This window comes from Octopus bimaculoides, chromosome 13 (assembly GCF_046866305.1).
Source record: "Octopus bimaculoides isolate indiv1 chromosome 13, ASM4686630v1, whole genome shotgun sequence".
Lineage (NCBI taxonomy): Eukaryota > Metazoa > Mollusca > Cephalopoda > Octopoda > Octopodidae > Octopus > Octopus bimaculoides.
In genome coordinates this window covers 54,663,323-54,685,409 of record NC_142940.1, presented here as the reverse complement: position 1 = coordinate 54,685,409, position 22,087 = coordinate 54,663,323, and the positions used below count along the sequence as shown (strand labels likewise).

At 36.5% G+C, this 22,087-nt stretch overlaps 1 protein-coding gene across 4 annotated transcripts in view; it reads left to right on the top strand.

Annotated features, from left to right (window-relative positions):
- The window catches only part of LOC106867556 (anoctamin-7), an 88,376-nt gene extending 67,213 nt beyond the window's left edge, over positions 1 to 21,163 (top strand). For all 4 annotated transcript variants that reach the window (XM_089361806.1, XM_089361805.1, XM_089361804.1 and 1 more), the window contains 10 exons: positions 1,620 to 1,765; positions 2,214 to 2,421; positions 5,964 to 6,093; positions 8,626 to 8,759; positions 10,630 to 10,710; positions 11,675 to 11,757; positions 12,351 to 12,470; positions 14,656 to 14,774; positions 14,875 to 15,047; positions 18,762 to 21,163. In XM_089361806.1, the coding sequence (XP_089217932.1) occupies positions 1,620 to 1,765; positions 2,214 to 2,421; positions 5,964 to 6,093; positions 8,626 to 8,759; positions 10,630 to 10,710; positions 11,675 to 11,757; positions 12,351 to 12,470; positions 14,656 to 14,774; positions 14,875 to 14,996 (1,143 nt within the window). In that variant the 3' untranslated portion in view covers positions 14,997 to 15,047; positions 18,762 to 21,163. The remainder of the gene's footprint in view (positions 1 to 1,619; positions 1,766 to 2,213; positions 2,422 to 5,963; positions 6,094 to 8,625; positions 8,760 to 10,629; positions 10,711 to 11,674; positions 11,758 to 12,350; positions 12,471 to 14,655; positions 14,775 to 14,874; positions 15,048 to 18,761) is intronic.
- Positions 21,164 to 22,087: the final 924 nt, after the last annotated feature.

Below are 22,087 nucleotides of genomic sequence, written 5' to 3'. Positions count from 1 at the left end.
CTTCTGTTTTGGCAGCAAATTAAATGTTGGTCTGAAAAATTGAACTTGCATGTTGGAAAATACATCATCTAACGTTTCTCTTTTATCCAGGTTTGGGGCTAGCTGGTCTCTTATCCTTGTTTAAGTGACAATATCCAGGCAAATATCAGCTGATCTTGTGCTGATTTTGTGTGTGTGTGTGTGTGTGTGTGTGTGAGAGCGAGAGAGAGAAAGAGAGAGTAACTGACTCATACTTTAATTTATCAATTCATTAGGTTATCATTTGGCAGAATTGTTTTATCATTGAACACATACCTTGTAGTATTTGTACACTTTCCATTCAAATCCTGCCAAGGTTAATTTTATTTTTTATCCAATAAGGGCCTGTAAAATGAAAATAAAAATGAAAAGAAAGTCAATATGAAGGAAGCTAGAACTGATTTTCTTACTAAGTAAAAAGACTCAAGTTTACAAAACTGAAAAGACATGATTTCATGAGATTCATGCTGTTCCTAACGATATCAATAATGGAAATAAAGTGAAATAGATACAATCCAGAATTGGCAGAAGAAAGGCCAAGAGTTTCTTGTAATTGGTAAGTGCCAATGCCTGAAACTCTCAGCTCTTGAGTCACTCTGTCAATTCTGCTGATTATTAATAAAAAAAACCTATATTTACTCATATTTTGAGTTCCGTTTTCCTGTTTGCACCACCAAACCTAGAATCTAGAATCTAAATCTTAACATAGACTGAATTGGTAAAGAGCTTATGTCACTTCCTAGAGAAAACCGAAATTGGTCATCACTGTTGTTTTTATAGAAACATGTGACCTCTAGGTCATTGACCTTGACCTTTGCCTTGAATTTAGCACATGATCCAGTGTCAAGAAACAGTTGTAAGACGTGTCTGGCTGAAGTTCAATATTCGTCTAATGTTGATCTACAATGTCTTTTTATGTGTTTCAGTCATTGGGCTGTGGCCATGCTGGGGCACCATCTTGAAGGGTTATAATTAAAAAAAATTAACCCCCAGTACTTATTTTTAACTCTGATACTTATTCTATCAGTCTCTTTTGCTGAACTGTCAAGTTATGAGGATATAAACAAACCAACACTGAGTGTCAAGCATAGCTGGGGGACAAGCATAACACAAACACAAAAACACACACACACACACATACATCATATAGAACAGGCTTTCTCACAATTTCTGTCTACCACTTTCTAATTACAATGTATTAGTTGGTCTGGGGACCACCACCACCACCACCACCACCACCATCATCATCCCTTTCTTTGTTTACAATTGGTTTTCCATTCTAGCATTGGTTAAACAGGGCTTTTTAAGGCCCTTCCAAAGACAAATCCTTTTAGTTGCTTTGTACAACATGCAGGAATATGGTAGACCTATTCTAAAAACCAGGGTATACACTCTGATATGTATTTGGGGACTATTGACACTGCAGGACATAAAACACCCTACAAAGGGAGCTACAAAATTTGGTCAAGTCATTCACAAGACAAACTGAAATTATTATTTTCTTTTTTTTTAAATTTTTTAACCCTTTTAAAATGTGTTCTTGTAACATTTTTCAGTTTCTTACTTTATTATTTGTTATTTTACATTTCTTTTCTTTATAGAGATTTTTAGAGCATGGCATCATGGGAATGGGTGCAAGTTATCAAGACAAGTGCGAGGGCAGCTGTATGTCTCAGCTGTCCATTCAGGTGATGATACTAATGCTGACCAAACCATTTCCTAAATTCCTGAAGGATGTCATCATACCGTAAGTAGATCTTACTAAAAACCTATTTCGCAGGCTAAGTGTAGCTAGGAATGTATTGTTGTTGTTGTTGTGGATGTTGTTATGTGATAAATAATGTCTGTTGAGTTTATTACAACATTGGCTCATCATTATCACCACCACCACCACCATCATCATCATCATCATCATCATCATCATCATCATCATCATCATCATTTAACATCCATTTCCCATGCTGGCATGGGTTGGACGGTTTGACAGGAGCTGGCAAGCCAGCGGGCTGCACCAGGTTCCAGTCACCTGTTCTGGCATGGTTTCTATGGCTGGATGCCCTTCCTAATGCCAACCACTTTATACAATGTACTGGGGTGCTTTACATGTGGCACCAGCATGAAATAAGTACCAAATAGGCACCAAATTTTATTGTAAAACATCTGAAATATATTTTCTTTCTTTTTTTTTTTTTCAGGCAAGTAATAAAGATATGGCGCCGAATACATGTAAAGGGTAATTTTGATTCAAAAGTCAACAATATTGATGATGGTGTCACTACTGAAGGGGAAAACAAAAAAGCTGCGTTGGAGACATGGATTCAAGATGAAGAACGGAAACCTGTTCTTGGAGATTTTACATTAGAGGAATTCACTGAGAAAACGATTCAATATGGATATTTAATGGTGAGTAATTGTCACTGTTGTGGTTGTAATATTTAAGTAGTGTACAAATAGAATCATCAGCTTGCAAGACAAAATATGTTGGTGTCGGTCTGTCATGGGGAGTAAAAAATCCAAGGTTTTGGACAGGGTCCTTTTTCAAGGGAACAGTGTACTCTTTTTATTCCAGGTTCAGTGCCACTACATGACACCTTGGGCAAGTCTCTCTTCTACTATAGCTTCAGGTAGATGGAAACTGAAAGAAGCCCATCGCATACATATTTATTATATCATACCTTGATACTGTGTGGACTAAGATCCCCATAGACAGGCCGCTAGTATTTATAAAGTGCTAAACACTTTTGGTATGCAAATTAGGGACTCCTTCATAGAGTAACTTCTGCATTTGTTGAGTATATAATCAGTTTGGCTACTTGTTTCTCTGGAGGCTGTCAGAATGATGTAGATGCCTCTGATGAAAACCCAATAAAGTTCAAAAATCGATTAAGATTGTCCATCATTTTTTTTCAGTCTGATGAGAAATTGCTAAAATTTACCCTGTCTATAATTATACTATATGTTTTATATTATATATATATATATGTGTGTGTGTGTGTGTGTGTATATATATGTAAAAGGCACCCCTTACTCTCTTGGAATGGTTGGTGTTAGGAAGGGCGTCCAGCCATAGAAACCATGCCAAATCAGATTGGAACCTGGTACAGCTCTCCAGCTTTCAACCAAACTATCTAACCCATGCCAGCATGGAAAGCAAGCACTAAATGATGATGATGATATATATTTTAAAGAATTTACTTCACACTCAAACACACACACACACACACACACACACACACACACACACACACACACACACACATGCACACACATATATACACAGATAGATAGATAGATAGAGAGGGAGAGAGAGAGATAATAGCATTTTAAGGAGTATGTATGTGCAAGTATTTACATGGAATCTTTAATATTTCTAACTTTATGCTTCTTTTCCCATCCTTTCAAATACATGACTTTCACATGCATACACACACACACACAGAGTTTCCTACAATAAATAGTTTAAACTCTCTCATGCACCCTCTTTCCCTCTCTCTCTCTCATGTTCCCTCTCTCTCTCTCATGTTCCCTCTCTCTGTGGCTCTTGCTTTCTTCCCCTCCCACGATAACATTTGCAAAGATGTTCGCTTATCTCTCTGATATCTACAAGTTATCAATAAATTACCTAAAAGTTACATTAGGGATACCATATCAGAATTTGTCTTTAAGGGTCAAATCCTTTGATATCAACTCTGCTGTAAGAATGTCCTGACCACTTCCACACAGTGAAACTCCAGTCGGCCTAGTAGCATATTGGTAAAATGTTCCGTTTACCATTCATTTGAAATGGTTTCATTCTGCACATACTGGATTCTCATAAATGCTTTGAGTGGTTTTGGTTGCTTTGGAACCTTGATTGAAAGCAAATGTTTTCCTTCTCTATTTGGCGTTCTGTTGTCATTTGTGTGGAAAGAGGTAAAAATTTATTGAAATTTAAAAAATGATAAAAGAAAGTTGTAGAGGAAGAATAAAGCTACAAAAACAAAGGGGAAAAAAAAAACCTACAATAAAAAAATGCTTTGTTGAAAATATTTTATGTCTTTATTCAAATATGATTGGAAATAAATAAATGAATTTATCTGCCATACCAATACCACCAGCACCACCACCACCACCATCAGCAATAGCAGCAGCACCACCACTACCACAAATAACAACATCAATACCACCACCACCACCACCACCACCACCACCACCAACAACAACAACAACAACAACAACAACAGCAGCAACACCAAATAGCAACAGCATCACCCCCCACCACCACAAACAACAATAAATAGAAACAGCACCGCCCACCACCACCACCACCTACAACAACAACAGCTACAGCAACAACAACATCACCACAATTCACTCCACCATCACCACTACCACCACTGTTGGAACTACAAACATACTACTTTAACCAATACATCCGCACAACCAAAAACCACTACCACTACCAACAACAACAGCTACATCACAAACAACAACACGACTACTACCACACTACTCCACACCCCACAGAAGGAAAGGAAAGAAAACACAGCTTGAGTAGCCCCACCTGATCCACCCTCACTCATAACCAGTTTTGAGGGTAGCAAAGAGAACTTTCTCCTCTCCACCCCACTCAGTCTCATCCATTCAGTCTGATTTCACTCCCACCTACCCCACACATATGGACTGCATTGTCCCAAAAATTGATTTTATTGGCGAGTTTCTTCAATAAAAAAAGCACTTAAAAATTCTGTATTTATATGTATGTATGCATGTATGTATGTATGTATGTATGTGTGTATATACATACATATATATATATATATATATATATATATATATATATATATATACACACATACAGATATATATATAGATAAAGATATATATATATCATCATCGTTTAACGTCCGCCTTCCATGCTAGCATGGGTTATAATATTCAAATATGAATTAGACGTATTTGAATCAGCACACAAATACAAGCTTTAGACAAGTCATAAACATCCAAAGGTAACAACATACAGCATAAATGTAAGGTAAATATTTATGTATAAATTAGTGCAAGCTTGACTGTGTGCTCAACGAGTCCCCATAGTAACCACAAAGTTCCTGGTTGGATACCCTGCCACAGTTTTTTGGGAAAATACCTTCTGCCATTAGCCATTAAGTTATGTGAACCAATGTCTTGTGAGCAGAAACTAGCTGACTCAGGCCTCACTGGTACTGGTGCCATGTAAAAAGCATCCAGTCCATTGTCTAAAGTGGTTGGCATTAAGAAAGGCATCCTGCTGTAAAAACCATGCCAAAACAGACAGTCCTCTTGACGCAGGCCTCTAACTTTCCAGCTCTTATCAAACCATTCAGCCATGCCAGGATGGAAAACAGATTTAAATGACAATGAGAGACTGTGTGAATCTTACACACATATATACATCAGGAATATCAAATGAAGTTGCTAAAATCTTCAAGAAATCATGAAGTATTTTATAACATCTTTTTATAAATGATGTATTATTCTTTTATTCTTTTACTTGTTTCAGTCATTTGACTGCGACCATGCTGGAGCACTGCCTTTAGTCGAGCAAATCGACCCCAGGACTTATTCTTTTGTAAGCCCAGTATTTATTGTATCGGTGTCTTTTGCTGAACTGCTAAGTTACGGGGACGTAATCACACCAGCATCAGTAGTCAAGCGATGTTGTGGGGAAAAACACAGACATACAAACATGTACACATACATATATACATACATACGATGGGCTTCTTTCAGTTTCCATCTACCAAATCCTCTCACAAGGCTTTGGTCAGCCCGAGGTTATAGTAGAAGAAACTTGCCCAAGGTGCCACACAGTAGGACTGAACCTGTGACCATGTGGTTGGTAAGCAAGCTACTTGCCACACAGCCGCTCCTGTCCCTGTATTATATATTATTCTATATTTGCTGTATATCTCAAAATATATTTCTAGCTGTTTGCGGCATCGTTTCCTTTGGCACCATTAATTGCTCTCATAACTAACTTCATCGATGTGAGAGTTGATGCAAACCGATTATTATGGACTTATAGAAGACCTTTAGCATTCATATCTCAGGATATTGGTAAGTAGTTCCAAAGTTTTATCATCTTACATTCATATCAAGTTGCTAGAATTGTTAAAGACATTTTAGAAATTTTATGCCACCCTCCTAACTTACCAACTCACCCTTTTTGTTCTTCCGTCCCTGTTTTTTCTATTACATTCAACCTGTACCTTGAAGGTGTGCTATCATCTCTTTATTTCTTTCTTTCTTTCTTTCTTTCTTTCTATCTTTCTTTCTTTATAGTTAAGCCTTATGTTCAATGATGATACGAACGAGGAGTTCAACATAGGTTGTGTATTAGCGTGCATATATATAAAAAGTAACAGAGTTCACAGGAAGATTATTTTGATACAGAATGGCCCATTGAATTACAGCTACTACTCATCCATGCTAGCTGAGTGGACTGGAGCAACATGAAATAAAGTGTCTTGCTCAAGGACACAATGGATTGCTGGGAATTGAACCCATAACCTTACGATCATGAGCTGAATACCCTAACCACTAAACCACATACCCCCAATCATCCTTATAGTTACTCTATAGAATACACCATCACCCACCCTAGCCAACACCACCCATCTCTTATCCAACACCCCATACTACCCAGCACTCAAGCCATCTAACACCCAACACCGTCCCAGTGCCACCCAGCACCACACTTACACCACCCAATCTCAAGGGTACACATTGTTTGCCACTTTGATGATACAGTGTCTTATCAATGCCAAGGGTGGGCAGCAGGAGAATAAAAATTTCACTATCAATTGGGATTCAACTGATTTTCTTAAGAGTCTTTTAATCTTCCGGTCCCTTCTTCCAGATCAATCAAAAATTATCCGGTGAAGCATTGACAGATTTATTCTGTTTACTCCCCAATAATTTATTCAGTATGTTAGTCCTTCATTATCAGATCCTGTGTAGATATTGGGGTTTCACTTTCACAACCTTTCCTTCTTTTTCTACACTTTTTATCCTTTACTTTTTCTCATTTCCTTCTTTATCTGCATTTTATTTTCACCTTTTCTCTTTTTCTCTTCCTGTCACCCTTTCTCTCTCTCTCTCCCTCTCCTCTCGCTCTCAGTTGCTTTTACTCTCTCCCTCTCCGTGTCCTTGTCTCTATCTCAACACTTTTCTCTAAACCTAAACCCCTACCCCAACACTGTCTCAATACCTATAGCTCCACCTATTCAGTTTATCTGTATTTTCCATGCTCCACTGAAATCTATTAAAGCAAACCATTTGAAAGGTGAAGTGTGACAGTGAATGTGGATCAACTCCAGTGAACTGTGACCATTTGGTGGAGAGTGTGTGGTGACAGGGATAGAGATAAGGGAAGGTGTATGGTGTCTAACTGCCAAGTGTTGCCAACATTCCTGACTATCTAAACGTTTCAAGTCTGCCAACTCCAACAGAAACTTGTCCTTATCTCACAACTTTCTCACATCGCCACTATCTTAATCTAAATGTTTGAACATACTAACCACCAGATGTCACTACTGCCCTGCAATTAACAATTTCATTGAATCAATATTTACTATTCCTTATATAGCAGCCTGTTTTTCAATCCCAGCCACTGCAGTTTGTTCACATCATTAATTTTCTTGGTAAAGGGTTGATCATCACAGCCTTGTATTTTCCTTTCTTTCTCAAATCACAGACTTCAAGATTGTATTAGATTGTGACACTTTAGGAGAATGTTATACAATGGCATTTTCTTACAAGACTTCACATTTATTGATGGAATGAGATTGTTCACATTTATTGGAGCATCCACAGAATATGAAAAATATTAACAAAATGTTTTCTCAACTAAAATTTCATAGAATTTAATGTCAAAAGATCTTACTGAAAGAACATAGTAAATATCCTAAATATGTGGGTGAAGTTTTCTCCACTCATCTCTGAAACACAAAACTTGTCAACACCTCATGCATTTCCTTTCTTTATTGTTGTTATTATATATACTGACCCCTTTATCCGTTTATTTTGGCTTACATTAAGAAAAGAGGTTTTAGGAAAAATTGCCCCTGTCTGGCCTGCAACGTGCTGTTTATGCTTCATTCCAACTTGCAAAGCAAAATGAATTGGACATCTCTGCACTAGATCACTGTTATGCTTTGCTATTTTGAGCGTGGCCATTGCCAGTACCGCCTGACTGGCCTTCGTGCCAGTGGCACGTAAAAGCACCCACTACACTCTCGGAGTGGTTGGCATTAGGAAAGGCATCCAGCTGTAGAAACTCTGCCAAATCAAATTAAAGTCTGGTGTAGCCATCTGGTTCACCAGTCCTCAGTCAAATCGTCCAACCCATGCCAGCATGGAAAGCGGATGTTAAACGATGATGATGATGATGATGATGATGATAAGTATCTTCCTACTTCCTTAAAAAACACAATTTTGCATAAGTCTCAGGAACACAAGAGGTGTATCTGGTGGTGCTATAAAAACTCAGACACCACCAACAAGAAAAACATGAACTTTTATAAAATTGATGATGAAGTTTGTCAATGAAATGCTGATAAAAGCTAACAATTGTCATTTGTTCTTCAGGTATGTGGTACCCAATTCTTAGATTTATCAATACTGTTGGTGTTATAAGTAACGCATTCCTTATTGCCTTCACATCCCATTGGTCTGAGACATTTAGTCTCTCTAAACGGCTCTGGGTTGTCATCGGATTTGAGGTAAAAACCGTTATTTATTTATTTATTTTTTTGTTTCCAATTGATTGGTTATACTTTCATACCAACCAGCCCGAGACTACCCCTGGTTCTATAATAGCAACTTCCTGTTTTAACCCTTTAGTTACCATATTTCTGTTGAAATACACTGCATTTATTTCAATTAATTTTGTAAAGAATGAAAAACTTAGTAAAATAATTATTTACATTATTTACAATTGACGGATCTTTGTCCTCATCTTGTTTGTTGTTAACACAACGTTTCAGCTGATATACCTTCCAGCCTTCATCTTGGGGAAATTTCGAACCTGGGTTTTCATTCCTAAGGTATTTTTCAAAGTTGTTTTTGTTGTTATTATTCACTGGACGATACCTCAGCTGCAACTCCCACCATCCATACAGTGTAAAGAGAGGAATTGCTCAGTGCCTAAAACATCGAGCAATGAATATAAGTAGCGATCGTGATACACCCCATGAAGAAATGATCAAGCTCAGTAACAATCTATTAAGCAACAACTACCCCAAAAACATACTATCCACTCCAATTAGGAAGAAAAGAGAGGATGAAACTGATAAACTGTCCACAGTCTGTCTACCCTATGTGAAAGGCCTCTCCGAAAAGATACAAAAGATATGCGGCCCATATGACATCAGGACAGTATTCAAAAGTGATACAACACTTCGCAAATATCTCCTTCGAGTAAAACAACCAGTAGAAGAGAATATGACTAAGAACTGCGTGTACTCCATCCCATGCAGCTGTGGTAGGTAATACAAAGGCGAAACATGTCGCCCCCTCAAAATAAGGGTAGAGGAACATCGCAAAGCTGTGACACGGGGAGATATTGATAAATCGGGTACAGCTGATCATGTATGGAAAAATGGAGACCACCTGCCCCTGAGGGATGAAGTTAAAATAATAGACAGAGAACACCACTGGAAAATACGAAAACTAAAAGAAGCAGCACATATGCTAGGGCACAACAACCTCCTAAGCAGACCGAGTACAGATATGAGTAGCATATGGGAACTGGTATTAAGGAAGGATAGGAAAATATTAGATTTTCCTATACAGTATAGTTTGGCACTTTGTATACCACTAGATACTGTATGGTCAAACACTATGTTAAGCTTGGCACAGTCTGTATAAATAGATACTGTATAGCTTGGTGTTGTATGCATACGTAGACACTGTAAGTATAGCTAGACACAGTATGTATAGGCAGACACTAAATTTATAGTCAATCTATATATGCGGACTGTACATTTTGAATAACAAACAAACAGTTTGTGAAACTTTCTCAGTTGACATGAAACAATTTCTTTGTGTCACTCATATTATATAAGAATAAAAAGTCTACATCGTTTATTTCATATGTTTTTATACAGTTTTGTATACATTTGTTTGCTTGTTTCTTGTTTTATTTACTTAAGCTCAAAATTAGCACAGTCGGCTGGTGAATAATTAGCTAGAGAAAGGTGGTGAGCTGGCAGAAACGTTAGCATGTAGGGTGAAATGCTTAGTGGTATTTTGTCTGTCTGTATGTTCTGAGTTCAAATTCCAGCCACGGTTGACTTTGCTTTTCATCCTTTCAAGGTCGATAAATTAAGTACCAGTTGCATACTGGGGTCAATCTAATCAACTGGGCCACGCCCCAAAAATTTTGGCATTTGTGCCTAGAGTAGAAAACAATATTTTGCTAGAGAAATCCTTCAAAGAAATCTTTATATTCATCTTCTGCTAACTGGTTATATCTATCTAAGCTATGTCTGCTTCTAAAACCTGATATTTACAAATAGATTCATGTGTTTGTAATATATATATTTTGTCCTTCATATTTGCTTTAATGGAGAGAAACTTATATTTTGGCAGCACATTGTGTATGGTGTGAAGCTGCTTATAGAAATAATGATTCCAGACACAACAGCCTATGTGAAAATGGTCAGGAGACAGGTAAATATTGCTGTGTCAACTTGTTTTTTTTAATTAATCCTTAAAACATGAAGTAAAATCCAGTGAATGAAATCAACAGAGAAAAAAGAGAGTGGGGGTGGTCAGGGGGGTGTAAATGGTGTGTATACACACACACACACACATACACACACACACACATACAAACACACACACAAGCACACACACACACACAAACACATACAAATACACAAACACACAAGCACACACACACACACAAACACATACAAATACACAAACACACAAACACACAAACAAACAAACACATACACAAACACACACACACACACAAACACACACATACACACATACACACACACACACACACATGCACAAATGCTTATATTATAATCAGTTTAAACTTTTGCTTGGAAGTAATTCAGTGGGAGTTGAGCCGGGATTTGTTAGTACCCGGTGCCATGCTAAACCAGGAGAAACTTTAAAATTTTGTTATTAATGGCATCTGAGAAACTGGGTGTGGTCTGGAGGTGAGGACGTTGCTTTCAGGTGGAGCCAGAATAAAAAGCATGTGATCTCAGGCTTGCAGGATTGCACCTAGGAAGTTATCCTCTGAGGCACAAGTCTGGGCAAGGTTGTTTATGGAAGACCCTCTCCACACCGCCATTGTTATCCAAGAGAAAGGCAAAGACTGATACAGCTTGGCACCAGTGACATTACAACTCATTTCTGCAACCGAGTGAACTGGAGCAACATGAAATAAAGGGTCTTGCTCAAGAACACATTACACAGCCTGGTCTGGGAATTGAACTCACCACCTCAAGATTGTGAGCCTGACATTCATACATTAACCACAGTTACTTTAGTTTCTCCCCCTCTCTCTTTCTCTCTCTCTCCCTGTCCACCCCTTTCACACATACACACATACTTTCTTTCTTTCTTTCTTTCTCAATCTCTTGATGTTTATCTTCTTTTATTTTTGTTCCAGAATAAAATGAAAGTTTCAGAAAGATTAAAATGCGAAACAAAAGACTATCACAATATTGTACCCCAAGATTCTCACAGATCCTGGTAAGTTACCAATTTCTTCAGAGTTCATTTGAAAGTGATTCACCTTTGTTTTCAAAGTTAAAATATAAACTTTTCTGACCTGAAAATTTCTGAATATAGTTTCAATTACCTTTATTCAATCCAACTTTCTTAGTGAACATAATATTCTATTATTGTTGGTGAGGTGATGTTTTACTGCTAAAATTTTGCATTTTCTGTGGTTCCTGGCTTTATTCACTTTAATAGAATCACAAACCATTTTCAAGCTAAAAACAGGACAATGGGATGAGGGGAAAAAAAAAAGGTGAGAAGGAAGTAGGTATAAAAGGTGGAACATTGGAAAACTGGGAAACGAAAAAGAAAACAGAAGTATATAATGTACATAAATACATGTACATATATACATATACACACACATATATCATGCAGTTATATATACTCCCATTTAAAGAATAACTTATTTGGACATCTACCTGTAAACTATTATTCCTCTCTAACCCAATATCAACCACATATTCTAGAATTATGTTTTAATGGTACTAATTACAAATATCTTTTAGATATTATTGGTAACAATGTGTTATTACATTTTGCATTTCATATCTCTTTAAAAGGTTTGACTGCAATGGACAACTGAAGGCATTCAAAGAACCAATTCTTGAAGAACCACCAGAAAAAAGGAATTCCTGTTCTGTGGAGGATGAGACTTCTTCTCCCATAGAATTATCCCACAGGTATTCATATCTTTGTTTTAACTCTTTAGCATTTAAGCTGGCTGTACCTTACCCAAATATTCTACTTGTTTTATATTCAAACTGGCCAAATCCAGTGTCTCACAGCTACCCAACAATCTCATTCTAAATATCTACAATCATATCATTGAAACCTCAAAGCTCTAGGATAATGCATGGTTAATTCCTAGCAATGTGAATAAATAAGGATTAAATGTGATAGAGTAATCTTGAGGCTAAAGAGTTAAACTGTACCTCAGTTTTTCTGTTTTTTTGTAACCTCATTGTTCATGTAACACAGGAGTCAGCAGGATGGTGAATATTGACCCATGAGGTTCTATGTGGCTAGCTAAGGGGTTCATAGTTCGAATATATCAATACAATATGACTGAATTTCTATTGATCTTTATCAGTTTTGTTGTTTACATTAAATCTCTTTGAATATTTCTTATTGAAAAGTGGTAATGACACAGAAGAGTGAAGAAATTGATTTTGAAAAAAGAAATATTTTATTAATTATACATTTTAATTTTATTTTAGAAATTTGCAAAATGGGGTGGCGTGGGGATCGATGATCTAAGAAGTCAGCTGATCCCTGGTGTTACACAATGCCCATCTTATATTTCACATTTAATCTCCTAACTTGGCCCACTTCTCATATCTTGTTATCGATATCATGTTATATCATCAGGTTTCTCACATATTTTATGTAATTATGCTTCCAACATTTATTATTATTATTTAGTCCAAGGCCAGAGAGGGAAACAAGAATTCTAGTAACAGTACAGAGTTGTAGAATACAGCTGTTGGTTGTAATGAGGTGATGAGTGATGTTTTGCACATTAATCAGATGGACTTCCTTCAGAAATGGTCTTGAATGTTTATCTTCACTAGCTGTCCTGTTCTTGATTGGCAATGAGTATTTTAATGTGGGGTCCTTCTGTGTTATTTTACAGGGTCAGCAACTGCAGAGAGGTGGAGTATTTAGTGGACTTGTATTTGTGATATTGTGTTGTCATCCACCATACATCTCATGTTGTCCAACACAATTATTCTACATTTCATATTTCACATGTTGTCATTTCTTTTTTTTTATAGACATCATATAGAAATCAGTCATCTGATATTTTACATTATACAGCTTACAATACATAATAAAATTAATAATACAACTTGCATATCTCATCTTACAGTCAGCAATATATTGTACATATATATATCAACCAGTAATTTTATATTATACAGCATATCATATTATACAGTCAACAATATATCTTAAATATCACACTTTACTGTTGACAATAAACATTATAATAGCACTTTTGACGACTAGCAATACATCTTTCATATTATATCTTTTCAACTAGCAGTATATTTCATATTTAACATCTTTCTTCTAACAATATACTTTACTGACCCCCAAAAGGATAAAAGGCGATGTCGACCTCGGCGGAATTTTTGCCAGTTGAGAGTATTGGAGCAATGTGAAATTAAGGTGTTTTGCTCAAGAACATAATCTGTTGCCCAGTCCAGGAATCAAAACCACAATCTTATGATCATGAGTCCAACACCCTAACCACCATGCCATGCATCTCCACACTGAGGTCATATGGTAAGAATATCTCAGGGAAGAATCGCTGGACAGGTTTTACCAGCAAAGTCAACCAGAAGGAGATCCAGGGGTAGATTATGAGCCAGAGGGTTGGATAACATTCATGAGTTCAGTTGGTCATGCTTGGGAATCCAGGTGGATCAATTGGAGACAGACTCTTCTGACAAGATCCTGTGGAAGGCATGCTTGAGGACTCAACCCTCATGACTCTTTCAGGAATAAGTGGGCAAAGAAGATAAGATGTGACATCATACAGAAGAAGAACACTTTAGATATCGTATCTTACTGCCAACAAGACATTTGACATACCATATCTCACTAGCAATAATATATATGTAATCTGGTATATCACATCTTACATTTAATGTCATTTCCTCTCCATGAAACTAATAAGTGAAGTTAATAATAATTGAGTTTCCAATGTTATTTTAATAGCTGAAGGTATTTTATTTCAGTAACATCACAATTGCGAACAGCATGATCATTATAACATTCATGTCATTCATGTTTAAAGTGTAAACCTTCAGCTAAGTGACCAGGAAATTATATTGTTTCCTTTTACATCCTTATTGACAGCACGTCGTGTAATTTATCGACTCAGAAACAACATCGACTGAAGAGAAAAAGCTTACATGCCACAGAAATGTTGAATAAACAAAAGAAGGGTTCTGTAGCAGATGATGAAGATGATGGAGGTATGTGTTTGATGTTTTACCATCAATCCTTAATTCTAAAACAGATTTATGAATGTGAGGAATGAAGAATAACCCATTACAATTATGCTTTATCTTCCAGATTCTGATAGTGCCGCTGCTAAAACCCGTGATCGTATTATTAACCGAAACCGTCCACATTCTTTGGCAACTGCTGGGTCAATATCTTTGAGTCTTGGTAATCATCCTGCAAGTAATTTATAACATCAGATGCTTGTTCAATAATACCAACAACAACAACAACAACAAAGAATGGTGAGTGATAGGCATTTTAGTCCCTTTTTCATTTTCCTTTGTAGAATATGTATCTGTGTGTTTGGAAAAAATCATTTGGATTTCATTTTAAAATTTCATGCAAGATACTAAACGGACATTCTGTAAAGAATGTATTAAGTTTGCTGCCCAACTACATGATTCTGGGTTCAGTGCCTTCTACTATAGCCTTGGGCTGACCAAAACCTTGTGAGTGGATTTGGTAGACAGAAACTATGGCACTGAGTTAGATCCAACTACCCCTGTTAACAGGGACAAAATCCAGATTTAAAACACTGGATGATGATGATGATGACAATTTGACTAGGAAATGTAATGTAATATTCTTTGAAGGTCATAATACAGTGGGGAGGTAATATACTAAGAGGTCATTATATATTAAGAAGGTCCTAACAGAGTAGGAAGACCATAGCATATTAAAGAGGTCGTAATACACTTAGAAGGTCATGACATCTGGAAAGGTCATGACACATTGAGAAGGTCATGTTACCCTTTGAGTACTATTGTGTGCATGAAACATATGCTTGTTTATAAGTATGGCTGTAGGCGATAACACAAGCAGATAAGTGGATATAATGACAAGAATGAATAGCAATTAGCAAGTAGGAAACGAGGAATAATGGGTGGTGGCTTGATAAAGCAATTCGTAATAATTGGAGTAATGTTCATATCACAGACAAGCAATGCTTTATGCACACAATAATGCTCATATACATCTCCTGAGTGATGTAAATGACACTGGAGCAAACACCAGAATAGACAGGTGTGTGAAAAGAATACATTAAATATTTTTATAATTATATATGTGTGTATTTATATATACATAAATATACATACACATGTGTTTACAAATATAATTACGCACAAACACAGACTTAGACATGCAAACATATATTTATATTAGTAAGTATGATAATGATATTATACAAGGTGGTACCAAAAGGTTCCTAGGCTAGTTATAGTTAATAACAAAAAATAACTTATTCCCCCAAGTTTTCACATCATCATCATCTTCGAAATAGTCATTTTGTGCAGTAATACACCAGTCCCAGCATTCCTGCCTCTGTTGGAATCCAGCCTGGAAGTCATTTTCCATAAGCAATGTGGACCTTCTGCAATTCACTCTGGATCTTGACAACAGTGTTAAAATGATGACCTTTGAGCTGCGTTTTCATCTTGGGAAAGAGACAGAAGTCTGCAGGTGCTAAATCTGGTGAATAGTGCAGGTGTGAAACTGATACCGTGTTGTCCTTTGGTGAGAAACTCACTAGTGAGAACTCTGTGAAAAATCCAATTCCTTGTGCTCCACAGATCTGGACACTTTCACCAAATGTTCTCTCTCAAACACTTCAAAATGTTGCAGTAGAACTTTTAATTGGGGACGGATTCTTGATCCACAATACCACATTTCCAGGAGTGATTCTTGAGACAGGGTCTGAGGTTACAGTTCTACATTGTAAATCTGTGGTTGTGCTCCAGTTATACTGGTTCTTACATAGCAATATACAAAACAAGGCATAAATAATGGTCATTACATATCTTTTTTTACTATAAACAATATGTAACGATCATTATTTATCCCTTATCTTGTGTATGTATATATATATATATATATATATATATATATATATATATATATATATATATATATATATACAAACATATATATATATATAGCTGAGAGTGTAGCTGTGAGAATAAGATTAGGCTGGGCAAAGTTCAGAGAGCTCCTACCTCTGCTGGCAACAAAGGGCCTCTCACTCAGAGTGAAAGGCAGATTGCATGATGCCTGTGTGCAAACAGCTATGCTGCATGGCAGTGAAACATGGGCTATGACAGGACATGTATAGGCTTGAAAGAAATGAAGCCAGTATGCTTCGCTGGATGTGCAATGTCAGTGTGCATGTTTGACAGAGTGTAAGCATGTTGAGAGAAAAGTTAGACATAAGAGGCATCAGATGTGGTGTGCAAGAGAGATGACTGCACTTGTATGATTATGTGGTGCATATGGACGAGGACATCTGTGTAAAAACGTGCTGATCTCTAAGTGTGGAGGGAAACTGTAGTAGAGGTAGAAACAGGAAGATATGGAACAAGGTAGTGAAGCATGACCTTCAAACTTTGAGTCTCACAGAGGCAATGACTAGTGATTGAGAGACCTTTGGCAATACACTCTGCTTCAGAAGACCCATCAAGCCATGTGGAATTGTAATCGATGCTGGTGTCATGTAACTGGCACTCATGCTGGTGGTATGTAAAAAGCACCATTCAAGCATTGGGCCTCACAGAGGCAAAGTGGCTGATGTCAGTGACATGTGAAAAGCTCCTTTCTAGTGTTGGGCCTCACAGGGGCAATCACACAGACCTTTGGCATTATGTTGTGCTTGAGAAGAAGACCCACCAAGCCAAATAAAATTATGGTCATGGCAGATACTAGTGCCACGCAAATGACACCCATGCTGGTGGCACGTAAAAGCACCCATTACATTCTTAGAGTGGTTGTGGCATTAGGAAGGGCATCCAGACGTAGAAACCATACCAAATCAGACTGGGGTCTGGTGCAGCCTTCCAGCTTGCCAGCCATAGTTAAACCATCTAACCCATACTAGCATGGACAACGGACGCTAAATGATGATGATGATGATATATATATGGAGAGAGAGGAGAGAGAGAGAGGGAGAGAGAGAGAGGGAGAGAGAGAGAGATGTGGTAGATTGGCAAATGTGTATTTAATTTCATATTTTGTTGTTTTTAGCCTTTGTATTGAAACTAGTTTTTATTTGCAAAAATGTCAACTTCCCCCTGGAAGTATGTTTATATATACCTGTGTGGCTTTCAATTGGAATGTGGATCATTACTACATCTAAGAATGTGTCTTGTATTAAAGTTCACCTTCCTTCTCACTGGAATGTTGTGCAGTTGATACACATTACTCTGTCAACAATGATGTTAGTTCTAATTAAACTGTAAGCTTGAGGAATCATATTTACCATTACTCTTGTTTTATGGAATTGAAGTAATAGAAAAGTAAATAGTGTCAAACCAATTTATCTTGGGCTGGTCTTTAAGAATTTTGATCCCCTTGGCATAGAGTTCTGTTGTTGATATAATGACATTTCCTGTTATCTATATATGTGCTTGAAACCAATCATCTAGTACAGACCGCTACATACTGTGTCTCCTCATTGCAATTCTACCACTACTACTGTGGCCTTTGTTCTTTGGAAGTGGATGGTTGATTGTTACCTTCTCTTGCACACTCAAGATTTACTGCTTCATGTTTGCCCACATTTAAAAACATTCAGCAATAATGTGTAACTTTAATCTGTTAGTATTTAAACTGGCCATATCCAATCTAAATGTGCTTCCTGTTTTATGTTCAAACTGGCCTGATCCACCCTCTCACACCTACCCTAAAATGCCATTCTAAAAATAGACAACTACGTCATTGAAATCTCAAAGCTATGCGACAATACATGATTAATTTAAAACACTATGAATAAATAAGCGTTACATGTGGGAGAGTAATTTGAATGCCAAAGAGTTAATTAGGAAGGAATAATCATGGGAGTAATTAGTATTTAGAGTTTGATATTCCTTCAAATAACAGTCAAACCAATGATATCAATTTCCATGGTCATATTCTTCCTTCTTTTCTATTTACATGATTAATTTTGTCTTGTTTTTTGTTTTCAGATCATTTCTCAGACGATCCCTGAAACATGATGTCACTCATTGAAATGAAACAAACAAAAATTTATATTTATGAACAAATCGTTTTTTTCCTCCACTGGTCCATTTCCAGCTTTGGATTTCAACCCTTTGATGATTCTCTTAGACTACTGGAATGCATTAAAATGTCTTATTTTTTCATTATTTTATATTTTATTACTAAAAAAAAAAACCCATTTAATAGATTCATTCTTTCACTGTTGACTCTGTTTAAATTTCACACACTTCAATATTTGTATTTATGGCCACAGCCTTAGGGCTGAAACATATAAAAGAATATAATTGAGTGTAGCCAACAAGTAACATGTGTATATGTTGTTGTTTGGGAAGATTCACTAATATAGAATGGACTAAAAATGTGCGCAGACACATACGAATACAAACATAAGAGAACAAACAAGAAAAAAAATGTAACTTATTTGAAGAACAATTAGAATTTGTTTCACAAGTTATGACCTAACTGGGAAACCATAATTCCATCTGTAGATGAATTGATCTTATTCTTTGTTTTACAACAAAACAAAAAGCATTTGATTAATCCGGAAAATGTCACCAATGCATTTTGAGCTAAACTTAAAGCTATATTTGTGGGTTTACCACCAGTGAAACTCAGGAATAGTCTAAGAACAGTAACAATGTTCAAATCATATTTGTTGTTTCCATTTCCAAAGTTCATTTCAATTCTTCAGGGCATATCGTTACTAAATGCAAAATTTACCTCAGAGGGAAAAGATAAAAATAAAACTCCGAGGTATCAAACGAGGCTACATTTATTGTTAGATTGTGGTTGTGCCGTCCTTCACCTATAATACAGCTATAAGTATAAGACCATTACTTATATATATCTATATATATATTGCTTCTTCATCTTCCTTTTGTGACTACCCCCAGTGACTTCATCATCACACATATTTATAATCCCTCCATACTATAACTTGCTGTAATCTCAATTCAGTTACTTTTCTTAATCTCCTTCCACCAGAATCAAAAGGAAACAGGCTCATTCCTCATTATATTATGGTAAATAATCTACTAAGAATTTATCTGCTCAAGAAAGATGTCAAAAGCTTCCATTGGTATGTGCTGTTTAGCTTTTGAGAAGGTTAATAAAATGTGTTAAAGTGATGCTTATTTGACGATAAATCCTGTTAATCTTTGCAATGTTGCTCCTTATACTAAACAACCTCTCAGGAAATTGAATCTTTGTCCATTCAAAGGTGTAAGGAATCATTAAACTCTTACTGCCATGGTAATTGGAAAATGCCATTTTTTTTTTTTTGGATTGAAATAATCAAAAAATTTGTAAAATTCTACATTTTGTGATTAGCTCTTTGTTGCTCAGTAAAAAATATCTTTAAAAGACTGCATTTAAATTCTTTTTGCTGTTCTTAATCCAACTGTCTTGCCATACTTTTAAGAAATTATAGATATTTATTTAAGAATTTTCTTATCCCAATGAAAAAAAAAGTATTCTCTAAAAAAAAACTATATAAAATAAACATAAAAGCAAAGACCGTGTTCTTGAGCAAGGTTTTTGTTTCTCTTTGAGCTGCTAACATTTATATCATAAAAGCTGATTATTGTAATATTGAGTATATGCATAGACTATGTGAATATATGTGTGAACCTTTGTGTATAAAATGTCACCTTTGAATTGCACTGCTAACACAGGTAGGACACAATATTGACTTGTAAGTCTATAATATACTTGGCAGTATATCATGGTTGCATAATGAAATACCGTGCCCCTATCAGCAATTAAAATAAAAGTATGTATTTGTGTGTGTGTGTGTGTGTGTGTGAGTGTGTGTGTGATTTCTATTTCAAAATTCCTGTTTCGATTTTTATTGGATTCATTTTCTTCAAATTTCATTTTTCCTAACAAACGATTCTCTTAATAAATAAACATCTCTTTTGTTAACTTAAGCGTGAACGTATTTGAGAGAAAGGAAGGGAGTTGTATAAGAGACACATAAAGAGAGAAAGAATGAGGGTGAATAAGGGAGAGTGTGAGATGGGAAAGGGGTGAAAGAGTTTATAGCTTGTGTGTGTGTGTGTGTGTGTGTGTGTGTGTGTGTGTGTGTGTGTGTGTGTGTTTGCGTGTGTGTGTGTTAGAGAGAGAGAGAGAGAGAGAGAGAGAGAGAGAGAGAGAGAGAGAGAGAAATGAAAAAGAGTTGTCCATTGATCTCATTGTATTGTATATTTTGATCGTTATTTTTGGCTGACCACTGCAAGGCTTTAGCGAAACATAATTGGGTTCTGAACCTCTTTGCATTTCAGTGTATTTCCGGACACAGCTAAATCCCTTCTATTATATTGATCGTCTGGTTTTCAGAGAATAAAATCTCATCTGTTATTATAACGACTGATTATGTTCTTGTGATTCAATAATCTCGTACTACGGGTGACTAGTAAGAACTTCGTTTTCAGAAATAAATATTCTTTATAATTCTGGCACACGGCCAGCAATTTTGAGGGGCTAGTCGATTACATCGACTCCAGCTTGGTACTTATCGACCCTAGAGGGATGAAAATCAACGTTGACCACGGCAGAATTTGAACCCAGAACGTAATGAGTAGAAAGAAATGCTTTTACGTATTTAGTCCGACATATTAATGATTCTGCCAGCTCGCCTAAAGAGGGTGGGGTGGGGTGGCGAACAACTTTCTCTCACACTTTCTTCCTGTTTCTGTCGTACTTGTCAAAGGGCTAGTCTTGTCACTCTGTGTCACACTGAATCTCCCCGAGAGCTACATTAATGGTACACGTGTCTGTGGAGTGCTCAGCCACTTGCACGTTAATTTCACGAGCAGGCTGTTCCGTTTATCGGACCAACTGGAACCTTCATCGTCGTAATCGACGGAGTACCACGATATATATTTATGTATATGTATGTATTCTGTTAGTTATCATCAGTACCTGATCATTATGTATATTGTCCTTTCTTCTCAGACCAACTAAACATTTTCCAGTCCGCATTTTCATCATATTGATTGACATAAGTTCCCTACCATCAAAGAAATTGTCATAATTGATTGTATCATCCTCAGTACATCCAGCATTTATTTCATCTATTGTCAGAGATATTAGAAAAAAAAAAAAGAAAAAAAAAGAAAAGAAAAGCAGACACAAAAATGAGGATTTGAATGCAGAACGTAGGGAGCAAATCTAAATACTGTACGACACCAAATAATTGAACTACCGAGAAGGTTTATGAGTGGCACGACAATCTACGTTTCCGATTAACCTAGGAAGAGAAAAATCGTCACTTTATCCCGAACTAAGCGGA